We start from the raw sequence: 22,486 nt of genomic DNA on the forward strand, positions 1-22,486 counted from the left end.
TATATATATGTATGTATGTATATATATGTACCAATTCCAAAAGTTATTTAATATTCAAAAGATATCCAAATCACGTGCTTCGACAACAATCTATTCTTTGTTGCCAAAATCCGCTTAAAATATCGGAGAAAACCGTTTCATTTAAATATTAATTTACCGACATCTATCATTTTTCAGTCTTTGTTTAATGTCTCAAATTGATAGAACAAATGAATTTTGTACTCTGCAATAGCCACCACTTATCTACTACCATCAAATACAGTACCGTTCTGTAACTAATAACTGCCACGTATCATTCGGGAACTAAACGGATCACGAAGTTCACATCTACGTACTGTACAGAGTTAAGTTCTAGATTTGGAACTTCCATGATCACAGAATATAAAATAAAAACGTTCTCACTTCCTCTTCGCGAGACAGACAACATCTGGATAACGACCTATGATTCTCGGGGCTCCCTGGACGCCCACAATTAAAAAAAAAACGGGGGAATGATAATAAAAAGAACAAGAGAGGTCTAGAAAAAATATAGTCGATCTGAAAGATAGAAGATATATATATATATATATATTACATTGTTCGGACGACACCCCCTTCCCCTTATGAGGCCTAGAAACCGCTAGCTAGCTAGCTAGCTAGCTAGCAGGAAGGGGCCCTCCACAGCATTCACACAGCTTATTGTTCATGGCTGGAACGTGGGATGGAAACTATGACGTCAGCTGAGCAGTAGAAGCATCCGCTCTGAACAAAGACACGAAGATGAATTTCGTAAATCCTTTTAATTTTTTTTCTTTCCACCTTTTTTTCCTACATTAATAATGCAGCGCAAATCCCACTTGGCCGAGTACATCCGGGGATTTGGCACGTCCTCTGCGGGTTTTGGTTTTGTCCGGAGTAGAGGAAGTCCCTGTAATGAAGGAATCGTGTTGTAGGAAAGTGTTTTGCCACTTTCTTAATATGATGAGGGGGTGGAAGGCTAACTCTTGCAGCAACTCACTTAATAACAGGAAAGAAGTATGGACTATCACAAAGCCTCTCTCTCTATCTTGAATGTCTTGAGATTATGAAATATACGTTACGGAATATTGCCAAGGTTAATTTCCAAAGCTACGTGTATTTTGCACCGTACATAAACAAGTCTGCTGTCATGGAAGTATGGGTTTCCTTACTCTTGATTACAGTGCTTTAATGTCTCGAGAATTTGTGGTGTAACCGCGGATAAAACTAGGGGTACAATGAAAATAATGGGTAGCAGTTTATAGAGCTATATGGTTCACTGCAGATTCTGTCAGTGGATGAACGAATTTATTATAGTGGTACCTACACGTTGCCATCATCTATATCAGTGGTTCTTAACCGGGGGTGCTCGCAAGCCGGTTCCTAAGGGGTGCGAGGATGCCAATGAATAATTAAAGCAAAAGATATTTTTATATACGCTTGTTATTTTTTTCTGAAAAAATAAAAATAAAATAAAATAGTAATAATATTATTATTATTTTTATTTTTATTTTTGCTTAAAAAAATAACATGTGTATATATTACTACTACTACTACTACTACTACTACTACTAATAATACTAATAATAATAATAATAATAATAATAATAATAATAATAATAATAAAAAAAAATAATAATTATTATTATTATTTTTTTTTTTTATTTTAGCAATTCAGGGGGTGCGAGAACTGACTGCTGATCTGAAAGGGGTGCATAAATTGAAAAGAGTTAGGAACCACCAATCTATATGATAGCAATTCTTCATCTTCGCTGTTTAATGAATGGTATATATACTACATTTTGTTAGAAACCGGGTGGGAAGTATTTTTCCTATTAAGCTCTTCTGATTAATTATCTCAGCTGATTACAAAACGTCTGGTAAATTTCACTGAACTTTTGCAATTTACAACATAAAATTTCTTGACTGCCTACACAATTAAACCACACACAAAACAGAGCTTACTAAAACATTCCTATTTTTTATTTCTAGTAGCACCTAGATCATCAAATCTATCTCTAGTTGCATCTAGAATCGAATCTATGTCACCTGAGTGTCATAAAAGCCGCAAGTGTTTAAAGTCTGTCCTAAACTCCTGTCGACAATACAATCCTGTCAGTCCACTTACATATACCTGGTGTATTTGCCTTCTTGTCGAGGCGAGTCAGGCTGTTGCCTCTCCGTCGTAGGGGGGCTTTGGTGCCTGCCTTCGCCGCGACCTTGGGTGACCGAAGGCCGGAAGTATCGCCCTCACTCGACGCAGATCCGACTCGGCGGCGGCGGGAGGGGGGTAGGGCCAACGCCGCCAAACTCGAGCGACGCACCGGAGGCTTCTTGATCGGTCTGGAGGAGAATGGCATGCAAGGGTTCTTATTGACTACTTTGTCTTAGATCACATTCTGCTTCTTTTTTGTATTTCTTATCGCCTTCTGTTACTTCTTTCAAATGAACACCTGAATATAATTTGGAAGCTTGAATTTCAAGTCAATTTTCCCCGTGGTGGGCTCGTTCCATATGAACTGAATCGAACTGAATATAGAATTTAGGCCAAAGGCCAGGCACTGGGACTTATGAGGTCATTCAGCGCTGGGACGGAAATTGAGAGTAAAAGGTTTGAAAGGTGCAACAGGAGGAAAACCTCGCAGTTGCACTATGAAACAACTGTTAGGAGAGGGTGGAAAGCAAGATGGAAGAAAGAGAATATGAAAGGAGGTACAGTAAAAGGATCGAAAGTGGTTGCAGCTAGGGGCCTAAGGAGGGGACGCTGCAAAGATCCTTAAGTAATGCCTACAGTGCACCGCATGAGGTGCACTGACGGCTCTACACTCCTACGAGGTTTGTTCCGTATGAGTAGGGTTCACCTTCTGAATAACGATAATAACACATGATTCAGATTCTAAGGCAATGAAGTTTGACACTGATTATGGACGGAACTGCACCCAGGACTGAAATTCAGAGTATGGAGGGGTGAAACACTACTTCCCTTCACAATAACAGGGCTGGGATTCAGATTCCGCCTTACAACTTGACGTTATTAATGTCAAGATTAATATTCCCATTCCTTCACTCGGAACATAAGACTGAGGGTCGGGTTCTGGGGTGACAGCACTAAGATTAATGACATCTCTCACTTCATATTTAGGCCAGCTTCAGGTTCTTGGGTAAACAGAACCTTAACTAAACCACTCCTTCGGTCTGGGTACTTGTGGCTGCAACCATTAATGTAAGTGCAGATCTTGGTTGCAACCGGAGAGATGTCTCAAGAATTTGTATTTCATAAACGGTGGGTCATACAGGTTACATATATTTGCTTGTAATTATTTAGGCTTCATATTATGCGTCTTTACTTTTATCAAAATTCTTTACTAATGATACAGGCTCCATTTTAATTTTGAGTCCAAAATTACCTATCTTGAATTGAGCTCTACATAGCAAATGGCACTTACAGATAAGTTACTCAAACTACAACCAATGAACCAATGTATAGGATATACTCTATTATCATGACGAAAAACAAAGGAGGGATTGGGAACATGACTGCCACGAAAAATGCAATTAGCATTTACTTTCATTTCAAAGAACATTTCAACCGTGCAGTGGTACAGATCTCTCACAAGGCGTTACTGGCCTATACAGCGAGATCATGATGCCTAAAAATTTTCTTGAAACGAGAGAGAGGACAAGTTAGCCCGTAATTACTTCTAGACATACATATATATACATATCTCTCTGAATTAAATTTCCCGTACGTTCTTTTTTTAAAAATGACATCAGAACTGATATATCTTGGCCTTAAAATACGACAAAGACAAAAGTGGTGTACGCTGTTCACAAGACACGTCACTCGTACAAGCACAAACGAAATTTCACTCGAGAAAGCACAAACAAATGAGACTGAGAGACAGGTCATTATTACACTTGAGACAGCGTGACTCACATAGTTTATGTAATCAGAACGGTTAATATTATTCCAACTTTTGGTTATCAAATTACAGCTAAAACATGGTTTACTGTAAATATTTCATTTTACAGCTACAGAAACTTATTTTTCCTTTTTTCTATAGAGTTGATCATTATCACTGACCGACCAAACCACCCAGTTAAAATTGAAAACTTTTTGGGGCTAGAGGACGGCATCTGCCATAGAGTTAAGTTTTTATTTATGTTTTTAATTGTAACTACAACAACAGTTTTGATAATAATAATAGATGTTGAAGGAGCAGCCGTAGTAAGAATATCAATGTTTAAAAAATATAGGAAAAATGTGTGAACATCTAATTTCTTTTCGCACACATCAAACATAACCAACAAGTATAGGGGAAAGGAATTTGTCTGAACGCTCAGTGAAAAATACAATTGCATATTTTGAACGCTCCGTGAAAAATACAATTGCATGGTTACATATATATAACTCGCTGCTTATTTATCGATTCCGGAGGCAATCACTGTAACTATGAGCCAACTTTGTCTCAAACTGCAACACTATCGAAAGCACACGTCACGAAGTTTTTGTTGGATGACTGCAAATCACACGTGAGATGTAAAACACACTGGTTGACGACAATCACTATTTTCATGTCAACAAAAGGCGACAAAAACACAGCATTCCTTCTTACCTTTACACGGTTTAACAGTATTTCACGAGGTATTAATCATCACCACACTTAGCTGCCACACACAAGTTCCGCTGCAAAATTTCCATTCTGATATATTGCTTTTAAAGCAGATAAGAACGCTTCACTTACATTCGGCTGATTTCATGACATAAACACAATTACGTGGTTACTTCGAATCCACCTCCGATGAAGTAGGGTCCTTGTAGAAACTCAAAGAAACAGAGTTTATCAAAACGATCCAACTAACGGAAAACTCAACAAACACAGAAGCCATGCAAACAAGCGGTAAACGCCGTGCAGGATGTGTGTGTCTGCGTTCTAACCCCACAGTGAAATTTTTTCCGTGGCATACCAACCTAGCTTTCGTGGAGGGGCTCTCCAGTCGAAGGCTCGCTACAGATACGCTATCATCACTGGGGCATGCCAGGGATCTGCAACCGATTAAGGAGGGGTCCAAATCATGCCTCAGGTCATAATCTAAGTGGTAATCGTGGTGCTTATCTCAGGTCAACCTCACAGACTGGCATACACTCTGGGTCAAGCTATCTGCGAGATTCATTGACACCCAGCGGAGGGTTCTACTCTAACCTCTCTGTCAACAGAGGTCATGCCTCAGGTCATAATCTAAGTGGTTATCGTGGTACTCATCTCAGGTCAACCTCACAGATTGGCATACACTCTGGGCCAAGCTATCTGCGAGATTCACTGATAGCCAGAACAGAGGGTTCTACTCTAACCGCTCTGTCGACAGAGGCCATACTGGCTCTTACACTTTCCCGCACTTAGAGTCACTTATTTTCTTGCATCGTGTGCCACTTGATGATACGTATCAATAATATCCATCATCTAAACATGCTGATATTTATGTGGAACTTGATCTTAAAGTGGCAAATAAATCGTCTACGCATGCTATTGCCAAATGCACAGCTAAGTGAATCATTCATACTAAGGGCCAATACAAGATTATGTAATCTGCGTCTTTACGTTCATACTGAGTGTGATTTTTTCTACCTTCATGAGTTCTAATGAGCACCTCTTCAACGATTCATACTTTGCACTATTAAAATTAAGTAGCAAAAGAATATTACTGTGATGACGACTTGTTAGTGATAACAAGCATATGTAAAACAAAACTACTTATCTACAAAGTCAGATGGATGAGTTATTGAACTATTAAACATGTAAACATGCTCATGAATTTTCACTAGTTAAGAAAGCCACATAAGTAAAAAAAAAAAAAAACATTGACAGCATATATTTTTTTATAAAACGTTATCGAATAATTCTAAAGGACGAGAATGCCATGCCATATATTTTCCATGCTGTTACTATATATACCAATAATATATATTTATATTTATAAAGCATAATTATATCTACAGTGTCTGGAAGTACAACACCACAGCTTCTTTATTAAAGTTGGATGCGTCTGTATATTTAAAAACTGAAATATTTTTAAAGAGTTTAAACCTTCATATTTTATAAGAAGATTATAAAATAATTTTCATTCAAAATAAACCCTTCTAGGAAGTTCTATTTTGTCAGACCTAAAACTAAAAGAAAAAATAATGGACTCCGTAGAGCAGCGAAGTTAGCTTTCGGTGTCTACAAATTGCTGTAGTGAGCAGAATTTACTACAGTCAGCCAAAATTAGATGTGACATAATAATAATAATAATAATAATAATAATAATAATAATAATAATAATAATAATAATAATTTATTATTATTATCATTATATTATTAATACAATGAAGCAGATCGCAATTACGCAAGCACCAGACACAATAATAAAAATCTAAGATAAAAAATTATCCCGGGCGGAGAGAATGCAAATAATAATAATAATAATAATAATGAAGTTACTTATTATTATTACTATTATTATTACGGAAAGCTGATCATAATTAGGCTACACAAGTAACAGCCGCAACAATAAAAATATAGATGAAAAAATTATTCTCGACAGAGAATCAAAACAACGTGAAAAAAATCTAATAACACTTGAGCAAAAGAAAATATGAACACAAATACACGTAAACAAAAACAAAAACAAAAAACATGAATTGCTCGTAATCAAATATCCTGTAACAAACATAGAAAACGTAATAGCTGTAACATAGAAAACGCAATTACGTAAACAAACATAGAAAACGTAACCCCGGATCGTCTTGGATCCTTCGTACCCTTGACTTAATCAGTAAGGACGCACTGACCTTCTCCTGATTGCGTTGGGGAGTCCGGGCGAGTCCGGCGAGTCCTTGATGTCATCGATGGCGTCGACGGAAGAGTGGCGGTTAATGGGCGTGAGTCCTTGCGAGCCACGGCGTCTGGAAAGTCACAGAGAATTGTAATCTAGGATACGTCACAGCAAGGTCCTCTAAATCTCTCAATACATTTAAGGGACCTTGCGTCACAGGTGAGAGGGGGCGAAATCACGGAGTTGGAGCGAGACCGATTAATGATTCTTCAGTCATAAAATGTGAATCCCTACAACTAAGAGGGCAATTTTCATCTTCCTATAGAATCAGAATTTATTTACCGAGTAACAATCATATATAAAAAACAAAAGAAAATGAGAATCACTACAACTAAGAGGACAATTTTCATCTTCCCATTCAAACAGAATCGTTTAACGAGTAAGAATCATAAATAAAACATTAAAGAAAGTGAGAATCACTACATCAAGATGGGTATAACTTCCATCTTCCAAATAAATCTAAAGTCGTTTTGCGGACAAAGAATCATTAATAAAACACACAAGAAAATGAGAATCACTACAAATAGCTATGTATAACCTTCATCCCCCAATTAAATCAAAAGGCATTTCACGGGCAAGAATCATAAATGAGACACAAAAGAATCATTATTGTAACCCAGGAGAAAGTCGAGTCACTCTACTGTAAGTAAGAACTATTATTACAGATCTTTCAGGAACTAGAACGGATAAGGAAGAATCATTATACATTCAAGTGCGTGAATCACTGGTTAACCATAAACGAGAATCATTAATCCTAATGAAGAAGCACAAGGGTAGTTAATGAATCATTTGAAACGATTCCCAAATTTGAGATGCAAGGACCTCTACTCAAAGCCAAAAGGAACATCTGAATTTCTGATTATGCGTCTTTTCAAGAAATTTACGAGACAAACCAGAATTATTTCAATATTTCAGTAATAAAATAATCACATGAAAACAACTATTGCTATAAAGACACAGGGAGTACCACACCTGGCCGAGTTGGGCAGACTTCACCAGAAGTTTGAAAATGTTCAAAAGTTGACAGATGAATCCCGAACATACACCAGTAAGCATCTGCCCTCCCAAGTTACTCTTAGAGTTCTCACATAAGACTTTCCCTGAGTGAACCCGTCCCACCACTCGGCCAGGTGTGAGATTAGCTCCAGAACGAGGACTTCACCCACCTGGCGATGATGGAGCTGATGTTCTTGAGGCCGTGTCGTAGTTCAAACGGATCTGGATCGGGTGAATTGCTAGGAAGGGCACCAGATATGGGCGGCAGGGAGGGAACGCGGGAACTGGCCGTACCAGGGGCAGAGGATGACGCCGAACTGATAGACAAATGCCCAAGGAGCCAGGGCGATGCCCCACGAGGGAAGCACCACCCGTGCCCGAGGGGGTATAAGGAGTCAGACACGTGACACACTCAAGGGTCACGGACAGGACACCCTTATGAGGTCATGACTAGCAGCCTTGGGGCATGGGTCATTTCCCTGACGTCTCTCAAACCCACCTGACTAGATTCCCCCCTTCCAGTAAGGGCGTTGTAATTTTTGTTGTTCCCTTTAGTACTGGGTGTCGATAAAGAACCTAACTGTGGTTAGGGACTGAGTCTTTATAGAAAGGAGTATGGAAACTGTCAGACCATCTCTGTAGCGCAGGACTTCTTTATCAAATAGGAACTCTTAGATCTGAAATGCTTCTAATGAAACTGTGAAACTGGACAAAATGAGTGTGGATCCCGATCTAAGTGGGTGTCCTATCCATAACTGGCTTCAATAATCTCACGTAAAGTAACACAATGCAATAAATCATGTACATGCATACATTTCATACTGCCATACATATAACAGCCGCCATTGACATGTTAGCATAAACGCTGACTGGGTCATCTCAGGTCAAGACCAACCGTGTCGTGACAAAAAAAAACATCAACATACTTGACTATGTTCTCTAATATTGAGGTGCCTTTTTCATGACTGACATGCAGATATTAGTGGTATCACACAACTGCTTTGGCTTAGATTACTGTGCCGGAATCTAACCTAGACTTAACTACGAATAGAAACACTGACTACGTGTAATTGAATAAGGATGACTACAGTGAAGGGGGGACCTCCTGCAAGAGGCAAAGCTTAGCTTGTTTTAGGGGACAGGAAAGTTGTTCCAGCTCGCCTATACTGAAAGATCACTGGATTTCGCAGATGGCTATGAATGTCTTAACCTTAGCCATCTGTCCAAGCGAAGTATATTTGAAGTAATTCGTATAAAAACTACAGTGCATAACGACGTATAAGACTAGAGTTGGAGGAGCTGGAAATGAAATGACCAGCTTGGTTCTGGTCTTGGAATCTACAAGCAAACTTTTCTAACACGACTGGGACAAGCTGTCTACAGTGACAAGATGCTACAGTGGTAAGAGCCCTTGACAGCCAACCCTTCATCTACTGGGACTGGCTAGCGAGAAGCACCAATTGGAGGGAGATGGTCGGGGACGTTCTTAGAGGAAGTGGCACTACTGGGGGCCGATTTCGACTGTCCGGACACGGTGGGTGGCAGGGTGGGCACTTGGGAACTCGAGGAGGACCCTGGGCGGGAGTTCTTAGGGGTTCGGGGGAGAGACGAGGTGCGGGATCCTGGTGCCGAGGCTGGCTCCGAGGGGCGCCGGTGGTTCAAGAGGTAGTTGTTGAGGCCAGACGAAATCAGGCTGCGGCGGTCCTGGCCTGAGACGCTACTGGAACGGCGGTGGGCAAGAGGTGGCAAACTGTCACGTCCTGAGCCCGCGGAACTGCCAGGAAGACTTAGTGGTCACAGGTGACCTAATCTGACCCCCTCCTTCTTTTTATTTACTTGAATCTCTTTCTGACCAAATCAGTTATATACTCCTTCGCCATTCCCCTCCAGTTAGTCAAAAAAAGGGACCTGTGTCTCGAATAAAGTTGTTCTCTTGTCTTTGTAAACAGTCACCTTTCTCTTTCGTTTTCACGCAAGTCTGACATCCGAGCCTTTTCGTACAGCATGTATACTTCTACGTCTTTCATCACATCCTCTGTCATAAAGTCTAGATATGCATGTTTTCTCAACAGTAAATGATTTCTAAATCTGTCACTCCAAAAACTCTGCTTTTCAAAGAGGAAAAAGTAATAAATCTCTCTTTACATATATTCCTTTACTTTCTCCCCTATATCATCTACTCCAACTCTTTTCCAAACAAATGCAATTCTCCTCAGCTTCATTCCTTCATTCATTACGTTTCTGTACAGACATACTTTCCTTAATGGGTTTGCTAAATAAAAAATAAAAAATGAAACTTTAAAACAGTCCAATAATTCTACCACTGAACAGCAGATTTTACTGCTCACTCTGATGTCAGCAGGTGAATTATGTGAGTTTATAACCGACGTGAATGTGCACTGGTTTTTTTTAAATTCAAAACTGTAAATTCTGCACTTCGACCCTTGCGGCGCTTTTCCCAATCTTAATAATCTTTTTGCAAAAACATGAACTTCAATGCATAATTTATTTCAAAATAAACACGAAAAATATGATACCGAAATACAATGTTATGAAGAAAGATTGACATACATAGTAAAAAAAAAAAAATAAGGAGTATTTAGACATACGTATTTTTAGCAGTACATAAAGGCAAAAGCACCCTGTGCATGTATGAAAAACTTTTGTAAATAAACGTATAATAAGAACAGAGAGATAAAGCGAAGCAAACCCACACCAATATTATAAAACCGACGCACAGAACAGACACAAACGTAGAAAAATTCACATTCGTTACAAATCACCAGAGAGAGAGAGAGAGAGAGAGAGAGAGAGAGAGAGAGAGAGAGAGAGAGAGAGACCAAACGAATTGGGTGGGTTAGAATGTTAAGGTTCCTTCAATTAGGAAGTGCAGGAGAAAATAAGGTAAATGTCAGAGAGAGAGAGAGAGAGAGAGAGAGAGAGAGACCAAACGAGTTGGGTGGGTTAGAATGTTAAGGTTCCTTTAATTTAGGAAGTGCAGGAGAAGATAAGGTAAATGTAAGAGAGAGAGAGAGAGAGAGAGAGAGAGAGAGAGAGAGAGAGAGAGAGAGAGAGAGAGAGAGAGAGAGAGAGAGAGAGACCAAACGAGTTGGATGGGTTAGAATGTTAAGGTTCCTTCAATTTAGGAAGTGCACGAGAAAATAAAGTAAATGTCAGAGAGAGAGAGAGAGAGAGAGAGAGAGAGAGAGAGAGAGAGAGAGAGAGAGAGAGAGAGAGAGAGAGAACAACCTTATCCAGAACACACAACGAGACATATATTTTCACAGGCAAGGGAGGTGTGGTGGTCACTGGCCGACTTCTTACTGAGTTCACTCATCTCGCATTGGGCGAAGGTACACATTTGAATTTTGGATCTAATCAAGTGCCTCTAAAATCATCTTGCCTGTGCTGGTGTAACCTTAGCACAGTATGGGTAGTACAAGGTATTTGACATCAATGGAAAAATACATCTACAAGCATGAATGATGATGCTCATTGTGAGGACAATTCAAAAATAAATAAAATAATTAAATATGTAAATAATGATGCTCATTGTGAGGACAATTCAAAAACAAATTAATAGAATAATTAAATATATAAATAATGATGCTCATTGTGAGGACAAAAATAAATAAATAAAATAAATAAGTATATAAAATGAAGTATTTGTCGCCTGTGAAGCGGTTTATAAAATTAATGAAAACAAAATAAGGTTCACATCACGATAACTTAATGAAATAATGGAAAATGAACGACAGTAGCTTCAAATTAAGATCAAATCTTTTATGAGCTATCACCAATATTCCAAAGGCGGGTAATTCAGGAATGATTACTAATAACAAAACTTTGTGACGTGACTCGTTGTTATGTTATCACTGCAATGTTCAAGCTTCTAAAAAACTCTGTGAAAGCAACTACGGGATAAATATGCTGACGACACATAGTACTTTAACAAAACGACAACATCTAAAAATTTCATGTGTACTAAGTCCTTCTTTTTTTGTGATGAAATTAGAAAGTACGTAATTTCTCTCTTATTAAAGAGAATCTATGGTTAGTGCTGGTCATGATTAGTGTTCTAATACAAAGTACTTTACAAGCCAAGGGCTGCTAATCGCTTACTTTACAAGCCAAGGGCTGCTAATTGCTAAGACATGATACCATAAGGCTACAGCTGACACCACATACACTACAGTGGCCTGTCAAAAGGTGTATTGTACAGTAGCTGACACCACATACACTACAGTGGCCTGTCAGAAGGTATATTGTACAGTGGCTGACACCACATACACTACAGTGGCCTGTCAAAAGGTGTATTGTACAGTAGCTGACACCACATACACTACAGTGGCCTGTCAGAAGGTATATTGTACAGTGGCTGACACCACATACACTACAGTGGCCTGTCAAAAGGTGTATTGTACAGTAGCTGACACCACATACACTACAGTGGCCTGTCAGAAAGTATATTGTACAGTGGCTGACACCACATACACTACAGTGGCCTGTCAGAAAGTATATTGAACAGTGGCTGACACCAAATACACTACAGTGGCCTGTCAGAAAGTATATTGAACAGTGGCTGACACCACATACACTACAGTGGCCTGTCAGAAAGTATATTGAACAGTGGCTGACACCAAATACACTACAGTGGCCTGCCAGAAAGTATATTGAACAGTGGCTGACACCACATACACTACAGTGGCCTGTCAGAAGGTGTATATTACACTGTACAGTATCTGGACAAGAACACCTGAGCATTACCTGAAGAAGGGTGGCACTAGAAGACTGCCAGCCAGGCCAAGCAACAGCCCATTCATGGCAACAGGAAACAAGCAAAAATGATAGAAATATGGAATAAGAAAAAATTACAGCAATAGGAAACAATAAAAAAAATTATAGCAATGGGAAATGAGAAAAAATTATAGCAACAGGAAATAAGAGAAAATTATAGGAATGGGAAACACGAAAAAATTACAGCAATAGGAAACAATAAATAATTATAGCAATAGGAAACAAGAAAAAAATCTTAGCAATGGGAAAAAAGAAAAATCTTAGCAATAGGAAACAAGAAAAAATTATAGCAATAGGAAATTAGAAAAAATTACAGCAATTGGAAAAGAAAAATGACAGCAATAGGAAACAAAAAAAAAAATAAAAAATTAACACGTTTTGAGGGCCATAGGATGATAGTCCATCAATATTAGGGAACGATAAAATTTGTTAGACACAAAGGACAATGCTCTATCTCAACTGTCGTGTTAGCCAAAGAATCCTGTATTTTCTTAGGTATCTTTTAATCCTTTATGGATATATTTGATTTAAGGTTACTATGTTTGTCCCTTTGCTGAAAGCCAAGCACAAACGTATCATGACCTCTGTGATCATCAGCTTAAACTTTCCTTTTATTGAAACTGTCATTACGAAACAACGAAACACGTCCCAAAAAATGTACTTTTCAATATTAAAAAAACAATTATCAAAAAAAGCACGTCCCAAAAAATGCACTTGTAAATATAAAAAATGTATCAAAAATATGCAAACTGTTTTGCAAAAAAATAAAATTGGAAAATTCAGTAGCCGAAGCAAGATAAGTGTCAAAGCTTCAAAAGTCGAAAAGAATGAACTGTCTAGATAATTGAGAATGTAACAAACGAGGGAATTACAGTTCGCAATATAAGAGGAAAATGAGAAAATTAAAGCATGCATTATCTGGAGGTATACTAAAAGAATTATGAGTAAAAGATATACAGGTATATATATATATATATATATATATATATATATATATATATATATATATATATATATATATATATATAATATATATATATATATATATATATTAAAAGTACTGAGGAAACGATGTATATAAAAGAAATCTATCCTAAATGTAACTCGTGATTTTTGTCTAGAAAAAAAAAAAAAATATACACAACAAAACTCAAAAACAAAAGAATATCATTAACGTATAAATTAACAGGTGCAGGAGATATTGCTTTCAAGCAACAAGCTAAAAAAACTAAAATATAAATATAGAAAAAAAAATTGCTGAGATTAATAAATGTACATACAGACATGAATATTTAGTGCTGTTTTTATTGCTTTATAATTTTATTCTTCTGCATGAAGTACACGGAGCACATAACAGTTAAGCACATTTAACAATAATATGTACAGCATGCTGGTTCTGTACTTTATATACAGTTATATATGTATAATATATATACATATGTGTACCCTAAATACGGATTAAAATAAAATGAGGCCTAGATATAGACTCTTGTAAAAACCAACCGACAATTAAATATATAACTAAAAGTGAAATGTTGTTTCCATGCAGAAAAAGGCTATTCGAGCACAGACACAAACTTACAACGACTTTATCTACACAGCTACAAATATGAATTGTCTTGAAAGGGAATGCTATCTGAACCTAACTACCTACATAACTCACTCAGGTATCTAAAAGTTCAATCGACCAATCATTTCCTGTGGCACCCACGGGGAGCATAGGGCCTCGATGAAGTCTCGCCACCACATTCTGTCCTGGGCTAACTCCTCCAGAAGATCTTCCCAACTCTCGTCTCCTGCTTCCCGCCTCATTGTTCTCAATCTCGTTTCCTCTGGCCTACCTCTAGCCACTTCCAGCGTGAGAACCTAACATACTCATCGACCGGTTGCACCCCCGTTACTTCTCTAATTCTGTTATTTGATATCCTATCCCTCCAATTAATCTATATGATGACCTATCACTCCAATTATTCTATTTAATATCTTATCCCTCCAGTTAGTTTACAAGTTATTAATGTTTATTAGTCTGGAAGTGCTGTACACTTCTAGAATTCTCAATTAGTCGGCATCCTGATATCAGCTAAGTTTCTCTCTGATAGTGTAATTTTTTCCCAGAATAGTACTTTAACCATTATTGAATATCTATTGAACTTTAATTTTTTTTTTTGAGAAAATTAAATATGTTAAATTTACCTTCAATCGCGATTTTCCACACATATCATTGGCCATGCTAATATTTAGTAAATGGAGATGAACCAGCGGTGGAGATTCAATCAGTGACATATTTTTCTTTATAAAATGATCCCAGTGTAAGTATAAGGAGTCCTACTCATTATATGCTAAGAAAATCTTTTACCAACAAAAAAAAAACGTTCATGTGCTCATTTACCATGATTTTACCAATAAAAAAAACGTTCACGTATTGATTTGTTTTCAGGAAATTATGGCCTTCATGTATCAGGTTCACAAACGTCTAAACTCTAGGATATTGTGTCACATTCTTGAAAGATGGTTTTCATAAAAAATATGCCTCATGATTTGCTACCATCAGCTTTTATGATGGCACACAAAAACATTCATCACGGGAGCTGAAAATTCTCTTAATGAAAAACTGCAACCCTACCAATCACCTTTTAGCTGAATACTGTTTACAGTCCTAGCAACCCAGATCCCACGGGACACCCCTAAACTGTTACTTGATCAAGTGGTTTTATGAAATTCAGGCTGTCAGGCCAAAAGCAGCTGGGGTTCTTGACCAAGCGAACTACGCCATCTTCAGCAAAACTGCATTAAAAAAAAAAAAAAAACGCGTGTCTGTGTAAGGAAGAACTCCATACCCACTAGGAACCTACCTCAGGGGACTTCGGAGGCTCAAGACGCTCTCAGGTCTCCTTTCGTCGCCAAAGCTGTGCCGACGTTGTAGCTTGTCGAAGAGTTTCTCCGGCTCTCTGTTGCTGTCGAAAAGAGGCCTAGATGTTCAATCTTGTTTTAAGGAACCAATTGACAATTAAATATCTAACAAATGGCGAAATGTTTTCATTCAGAAGGGGACTATGCTATTTGGTCAGCTGACACAAGCTTGCATTTTCATCTTTACTGCTACATAAATAATTTAACTTAGAAGGGCATGTGACATGAAGCTAAGTAACGACATAACTTACTGAAGCTACATAAATAATTTAACTTGGAAGGGAATGTCACATACAGCTAAGTAACTACATAACTTATTGAGGCATCTAAATGTTATAAATGCCTACTAGTCTGGAAACACTGTACATTTCTAGAATTCTAAATCAAATCAGGACCCTAATACTTTATTCTCTGAGATTTTCTCTAAAAGTCTAACTTTTAAAATAAATTTTGCATTAATAATAATTATCGAATATCTCTTGAACTTCAAGGTTTTTGGAATAACGGAATCTGTTGGTTATTATGGGGACTGATTCTAAATGAGGTATGACGCTATTAAAGGGGCATTACAGTAAAAACTTAAACAATCCTCAGTAAAGTATTAACCAATCGGCTTTACATAGAATAATGCCCAGGATAACACAATGATGGGAGAGAATATAGAGTAAATGGGTAACTTTTCAATACACTTCAAAATACGTTTAACTACATACATAAAAAATAGAATTATTTTGTGGCATTTAAGACCAAAGATTCTTCAATTTCAACCAGTATTAAAAAGTGAGGACTGAAAGAGAGACGATACTCACTTGGCGCTGTTGATGGGAGGAAGTCTTTCATACGAAGGTGCCCTAAGCGACTGCATGGACGACGACTGAAAGGAAGACAAAATAAACAATTAAAAATAACTCTAATCTTCACGAAACAAGTAAAAAATGCGTCGAAGTTTCTTTGGCGCAATCGAGGTTTCGTCACGCATATCAAACCTCTCTCACCTAGATTCCTCAAACCTCTCTCACCTAGATTCCTCAATCATTAATTCATGGACATCACACCTAGATTCCTCAAACCTCTCTCATTTAGATTCATCAATCATTAAGTCATGGACATCACACCTAGATTCCTCAAACTTCTCTCACCTAGATTCCTCAAACCTCTCTCACCTAGATTCCTCAAACCTCTCTCACCTACACCTAGATTCCTCAAACCTCTCTCACCTAGATCCATCAAACCTCTCTCACCTAGATTCCTCAAAACCTCTCTCACCTAGATTCCTCAAACCTCTCTCACCTCAATTTAGACTCCTCAAACCTCTCTCACCTAGATTCCTCAAACCTCTCTCACCTCAACCTAGATGCCTCAAACCTCTCTCACCTAGATTCACCAATCATCAACTCATGGACATCATAACTCTTACAACTCTGATCTAGAGGAACCAAAACTCACTCTTAAGAGCTGGTTGATGTCGTTCATGTATTTGACATCTCTGTCGTTGTTGGTGTACTGCAGTTCCATCTGGTAGAGGGAGTAGAGCTCTTGCAGTTCGGGTGGCATAGTTGGAGTCAGTTCTGCAGGGTTAGAAATGCATTAATTTCAAGGTCAAAGCAATTAGAAATGCATTAATTTCAAGGTCACAGTAATTAGGAAATGCGTTAATTGCAAGGTCACCATAATTAGAAATGCATTAATTGCAAAGTCACAGTACTTAGAAATGCATTAATTTCAAGGTCACCGTAACTAGAAATCAATTAATTTCAAGGTCACAGTAATTAGAAATGCATTAATTTCAAGGTCACAGTAATTAGAAATGCATTAATTTCAAGGTCACAGTAATTAGAAATGCATTAATTTCAAGGTCACAGTAATTAGAAATGCATTGATTTCAAGATCACAGTAATGGAGGGTAAGTTTCAAGGTAATATTGACTTGGCACAGCTGAGAACTGTCAGAGATAAAATAAACATAAATCAGCGGCGAGAGTCTGAAACGGGGAGGCAAATCCACCTACGTAAGGGTACACATATTCGAAAATAAATCCCTACAGGGAGCTTTCAGGAATCTGAGTTTTCTGGAATCTGAGCTTTCGGGAATCTAAGTTTTCTGGAATCTGAGCTTTCGGGAATCTGAGTTTTCTGGAATCTGAGCTTTCGGGAATCTGTTCAAAAGCTCTCTGTAGTGATTTATTTTTTAACATATGTGCCCATATTCAAAACTGTGGATTTGTTTCTCTACACACATCAGCGCAAACGACTTACGGCAACAAAAACACCATCAAGATTACCAACCACAACAACAATAATAACAACACTGATAACAATTATGTGGGAACGAATATGTAAATAAGAAAATGAGACATCGTCATACACAAATGATGTAAATATCAAACTATCTACAGACGTTGGTGGGGAAGTGAATACACTAGAATATGCGACACCGGGGCATTTCAAAAGCTATATTCCACTTCACATTTACGGATCTAAACACTGATTAGTATCAGTGAGATATACATGAATGTGCTCTACATCGTATCAGGTACCAGGTAGCGAAGGGATTAAGCCACTACACTAACAATGAGCAGAATAGGTGGGAACAAACTAAGGTATTTTTTGAAGAATTTAACAAGGCCTCGTATCTGTCACCTTGTATCCCGTATGTCATCTTCATATGACACCTTCTCGGTACATATTAATTTCCTTCTGAATGATTTCATCGATCGTATCTTCATAACACTAAGATAAACTGATTCACATCTTCCCTCTCTTTATTCTACTCAGAAAATTCGGCCGAAAATATAGGTAATTTCTGTATGATTTCTCCGAGTATTTCTCCGTGTTCTGGGATTTGATAGCCTAGTGATATGTTTCATTTAAATCATCGTAAAAATTACCTGATTTTCTGAAAAAAAACAGGCTTCAGTTGACCACAGGTTTTAAAACAACATCCTTGGCAGTTTTTCCTTCAAACAGAAAAATATGGTCACTCGTGGAAAACTCGAAACTGTAAGTTTTAGTGCAGTACGACACAAAAAACTTGTTCGTGTCAGTGGGTGCAAGTGATGTCTAACATTCAATTTCAATTGTGCTTACACAAAAGTAGTAGCATAAATGTCCTGAAAAGCAATCAAAACAAAACCAAAAACTGTTATATGTGAAATATGAAATACCGATTCATTTTATGTGAAAGCATATATTATAAGAACTTCAAAGAAAAGCTGTTGCGAAACACTGCCCATTAAAACGAGTGTTTAAAATCAAAGCATAATCAGACCCTGAAACATCGAAAAAAAATTATTCTACATTAAAAAAATTATAAAAACGCCTAAAATTTATCTTAAAATTCCTTGAGAAAAAGTTATAAATCCAAACACTGAAGAAAAAAGCCACGGTCATAAAAAAACGAACTCAACAAAGCTAACAGAAATGCTTAGATAAACAGTAGAGGCTCCTCTCGTGAAAATCAATAATAAAAAAATTATATAAGATTCAAAAATGAAAGAAAAGAAGCCAAAACAATCGTGAACAAATATGCGTCTGAAAAGCACGCAAGATGTGACTCAAAAAGGCAGTTTCAAATTCATGATGTGAACAAGTTTTTTTTTCTTTCGGTGCTTTATGATGTAAACATCAAGTTTTATTTTTCTTTTTGGTGCCATGTGATATAAAAACACAAGTCAGTCATCTCAAGTCGGTGCGGTTTTTGTTGAAGTCACACAAACAAGCAAGCAGGACGCAAACCATCTTGAATGCAAACCATCTTACTGAATGGGAATATATTTTGGAGGTATTTCTTTCACAGACTCGTTCAACAGTGAGAATATTCTTTCGAAAGAGACAATCCTCGTATTACAAAAAGGGATATTCGCAAGAGATAATCTTCGAGATATACTTTAAGATATGAATATTTTTTCTCGAGATATACTTTAAGGTATGAATATTTTTCTCGTTTAATTTTGTATATCTGATCTCTTATCTACTTTAAGGTATGAATATTTTTCTCGTTTAATTTTGTATATCTGATCTCTTATCTATTCTGTTTATGAACTTTTTCTTTGCAATGCTATTATTTTTATTTTGTTATGTACCGTTTTTAATTTCATTAAAATCTGTGAGCAAGATATATATATATATATATATATATATATATATATATATATATATATATATATATATATATATATATATTATATATATTTACAACATGACTAAAATTAATGACAAATTCTGCAACATTTAATGAAATAGATCTCGGCCAACGTGATTAAAATTAATTATAAATTCTGCAATATTTAATGAAAAAGATCTCGACCAATGTCAAAACGATGGGGGACCAAAGTAGGAAAATATCAAAATATCAGCAATCTGGCAGCCACAACAAAAGCACAAGTATCACCCAAGACGTTTTCATACTACGACCTTACCTACTGAACCTCCTTGCATAGCTAAGGAAGAAATTTTTTTGGTGTTTCTAATCTGAGTCAAATAAACACTTTATACAGTGGCCGGTATGTACAGTAGACTCCTGGGTTTTTGGCCCCGGTAATTTCACTCCCGGTCAACTGAAATCCCAAAAACTAATAACATATCCTATTTAGGAAGCATATTTTTTAATTTAGGGGAACTGCCCTGTTTAGGAGATGGAAATTACATAATTTGATTGTTTCATAGGCTGAAGGTGTAGTTTACATATTTTTTTTTTTATTCAAGTATATCAGTAACATTTAGCAGTTGCATCCGAGCTCCTAGAGGTGTTGTCAAGATTAGTGAACCCAGCATCTCCACGTCAAGTACAGCGAACCCAATTATCCCCATGAAAAAAATGGCTAACCCTTTCTGGCTCGAACTCCGAGGGCTAGTACTAAACACGGCGAAACAGAGATTCATCTACGCTGTTTCACCGTGTTTAGTACTAGTCCCCCGGGGGAGGGGGTGTCAAATGTATTTCGCCTTGTTTAGTACTAGCCCCCCGGGGGAGGGGGTGTCAAATGTATTTCGCCTTGTTTAGTACTAGCCCCCCGGGGGAGGGGGTGTCAAATGTATTTCGCCTTGTTTAGTACTAGCCCCTGGGGGGATCAAATGTCTGGTACCGAAGTGTTCATGTCTAGAACAGCGAACCCGATTATTCCCATGCAAAGAATAACGAAGCCACTAATCTTCTTGTAAAGAATAGCGAATCCTGCTGCGAGTGGGTTCGCTAATCTTGACGTGATCCAACATTCTTTATAAGCACGTCTCACGTCTCGTACCATTCAGAGCACCCGTGGTGGAAAGAAACTCGTAGATGATTTAAACTGCATTTACGAAAGGCAGAAAACAAGCGCTGATTGGCCAAAAATTTATTGAAAGTGTGAAGTGAAGAATTGCAAAGCACGCCTATTTATATTAATGATACTCCAATTTCCAGTCTTTATTTATACAAAATCCTTTGAACAAACCTGCAGTATGAGTCTTGAGATGAGACCGTATGTAGTCTTGTTAAAGTACTGTTTGAGGTAAATCATTTTTAGTGTCCCTAATGACTTGAGAGTGAGTCTTACAAAGATTATTATAAATAGTGTACTTTTTCCAAGAGCTCGGATGCAACTGGTAAGTGTTACTGATATACTTAAATATAAAAAAAGATATGTAAGCTACGCCTTCAGCTTGTGAAACAATCAAGTATTATAATTTCCATTTCCTAAACACGATAATTTCCCTAAGCTATTTAAAAAAAAATATGCTTCCTAAACAGGATATTTGTTTTTTATTTTGGGTGTCAAAGTTCTGGAAGTAAAAATACCGGGAGTGGAATTACCGGGGCCAAGGTTCTGGGAGTCAAAATACGGGGGTCAGTTCTGGGGTCAAAGTTCTGGAAGTCAAAATACCGGGAGTGAAATTACTGGGGCCAAAGTTCTGGGAGTCAAATTACCGGGAGTGAAATTACTGGGGTCAAAGTTCTGGAAGTCAAAATACCGGGGTCAAAGTTCTGGGAGTCGAAATACCTAGAACTACTTTATACATTCTAGGATTTTCAAGACAGATTTCATAAAAACGTAACATACCAAGACTGTTATGGTGATTTTATGAAGTAAATTCATATATTTCAAATAATCGTAGTTTGTGACAGTAAGTGAAGAGTTTTTTTATATTAAATTTCTTACATACAGATCCAGAAAATACACAAGAAATTTTTAGTAATTTTATATATCTTGTCAGAAACCGGATGTTAAACTGTTTCTGTCATAGGTGTATGATGTTAATTTTTTGGTCATAGGTGTATAATGTTAAAAATTTTTCTGTCATACGTGTAAGTTGTTCATTTTTTGGTCAGAGGTGTATAATGTTAAAAAAAAATGTTCATAGGTGTATGATGTTAAATTTTTTGGTCATAGGTGTATAATGTTAAAAAAAATTTATAAGTGTAAGATGTTAAATTTTTTTCATAGGCGTATAGGTGCTAAATAATGAATACGTGTCGTGAATTACGTTAGTTTAAATGCAACAACTTATTAGCCTCTTCTCCTAAAATTACCTTAACATAAATAAACAAAGACTTAGCATTATACAAAAAACAATTCTGTAATACACAGGAATAATCCTACTGAAAGTATTTAAAAAAAAAAAGTGGATTTCGTAATGCCGTATACGTGAAACGCCACGAACTGAATTAAACTGAATACAGAATTGAGGCCAAAGGCCACGCACTGGGACCTATGAGATCATTCAGTACTGAAACGGAAATTGACAGTTACAGGTTTGAAAGGTATTGCAGGAGGAAAACCTCAAAGCAGTTGCATTGTGAATCAACTGTTAGCAGAGGATTGAGGAAAATAAGATGGAAGATTTTAGACAGGTATATAAGAGAGTTAACCACGATATATCATAGGAAGCTATGAAGAAGACATACGTGAATGGGTCACGTTCCTGGCAATTGT

General features: G+C 37.2%; 1 protein-coding gene across 1 annotated transcript in view; it reads right to left on the bottom strand.

Annotated features, from left to right (window-relative positions):
• Positions 1 to 22,486, bottom strand: part of LOC136853333 (kinesin-like protein KIF19) — a 123,106-nt gene continuing 100,620 nt past the window's right edge. The window contains 7 exon segments of the mRNA XM_067128695.1: positions 1 to 907; positions 2,126 to 2,340; positions 6,830 to 6,943; positions 8,040 to 8,186; positions 15,519 to 15,620; positions 16,386 to 16,450; positions 17,023 to 17,144. Coding sequence (XP_066984796.1) covers positions 813 to 907; positions 2,126 to 2,340; positions 6,830 to 6,943; positions 8,040 to 8,186; positions 15,519 to 15,620; positions 16,386 to 16,450; positions 17,023 to 17,144 — 860 coding nt within the window. The 3' untranslated portion in view covers positions 1 to 812.

This window comes from Macrobrachium rosenbergii, chromosome 27, assembly GCF_040412425.1.
Source record: "Macrobrachium rosenbergii isolate ZJJX-2024 chromosome 27, ASM4041242v1, whole genome shotgun sequence".
Taxonomy (NCBI): Eukaryota; Metazoa; Arthropoda; class Malacostraca; order Decapoda; family Palaemonidae; genus Macrobrachium; species Macrobrachium rosenbergii.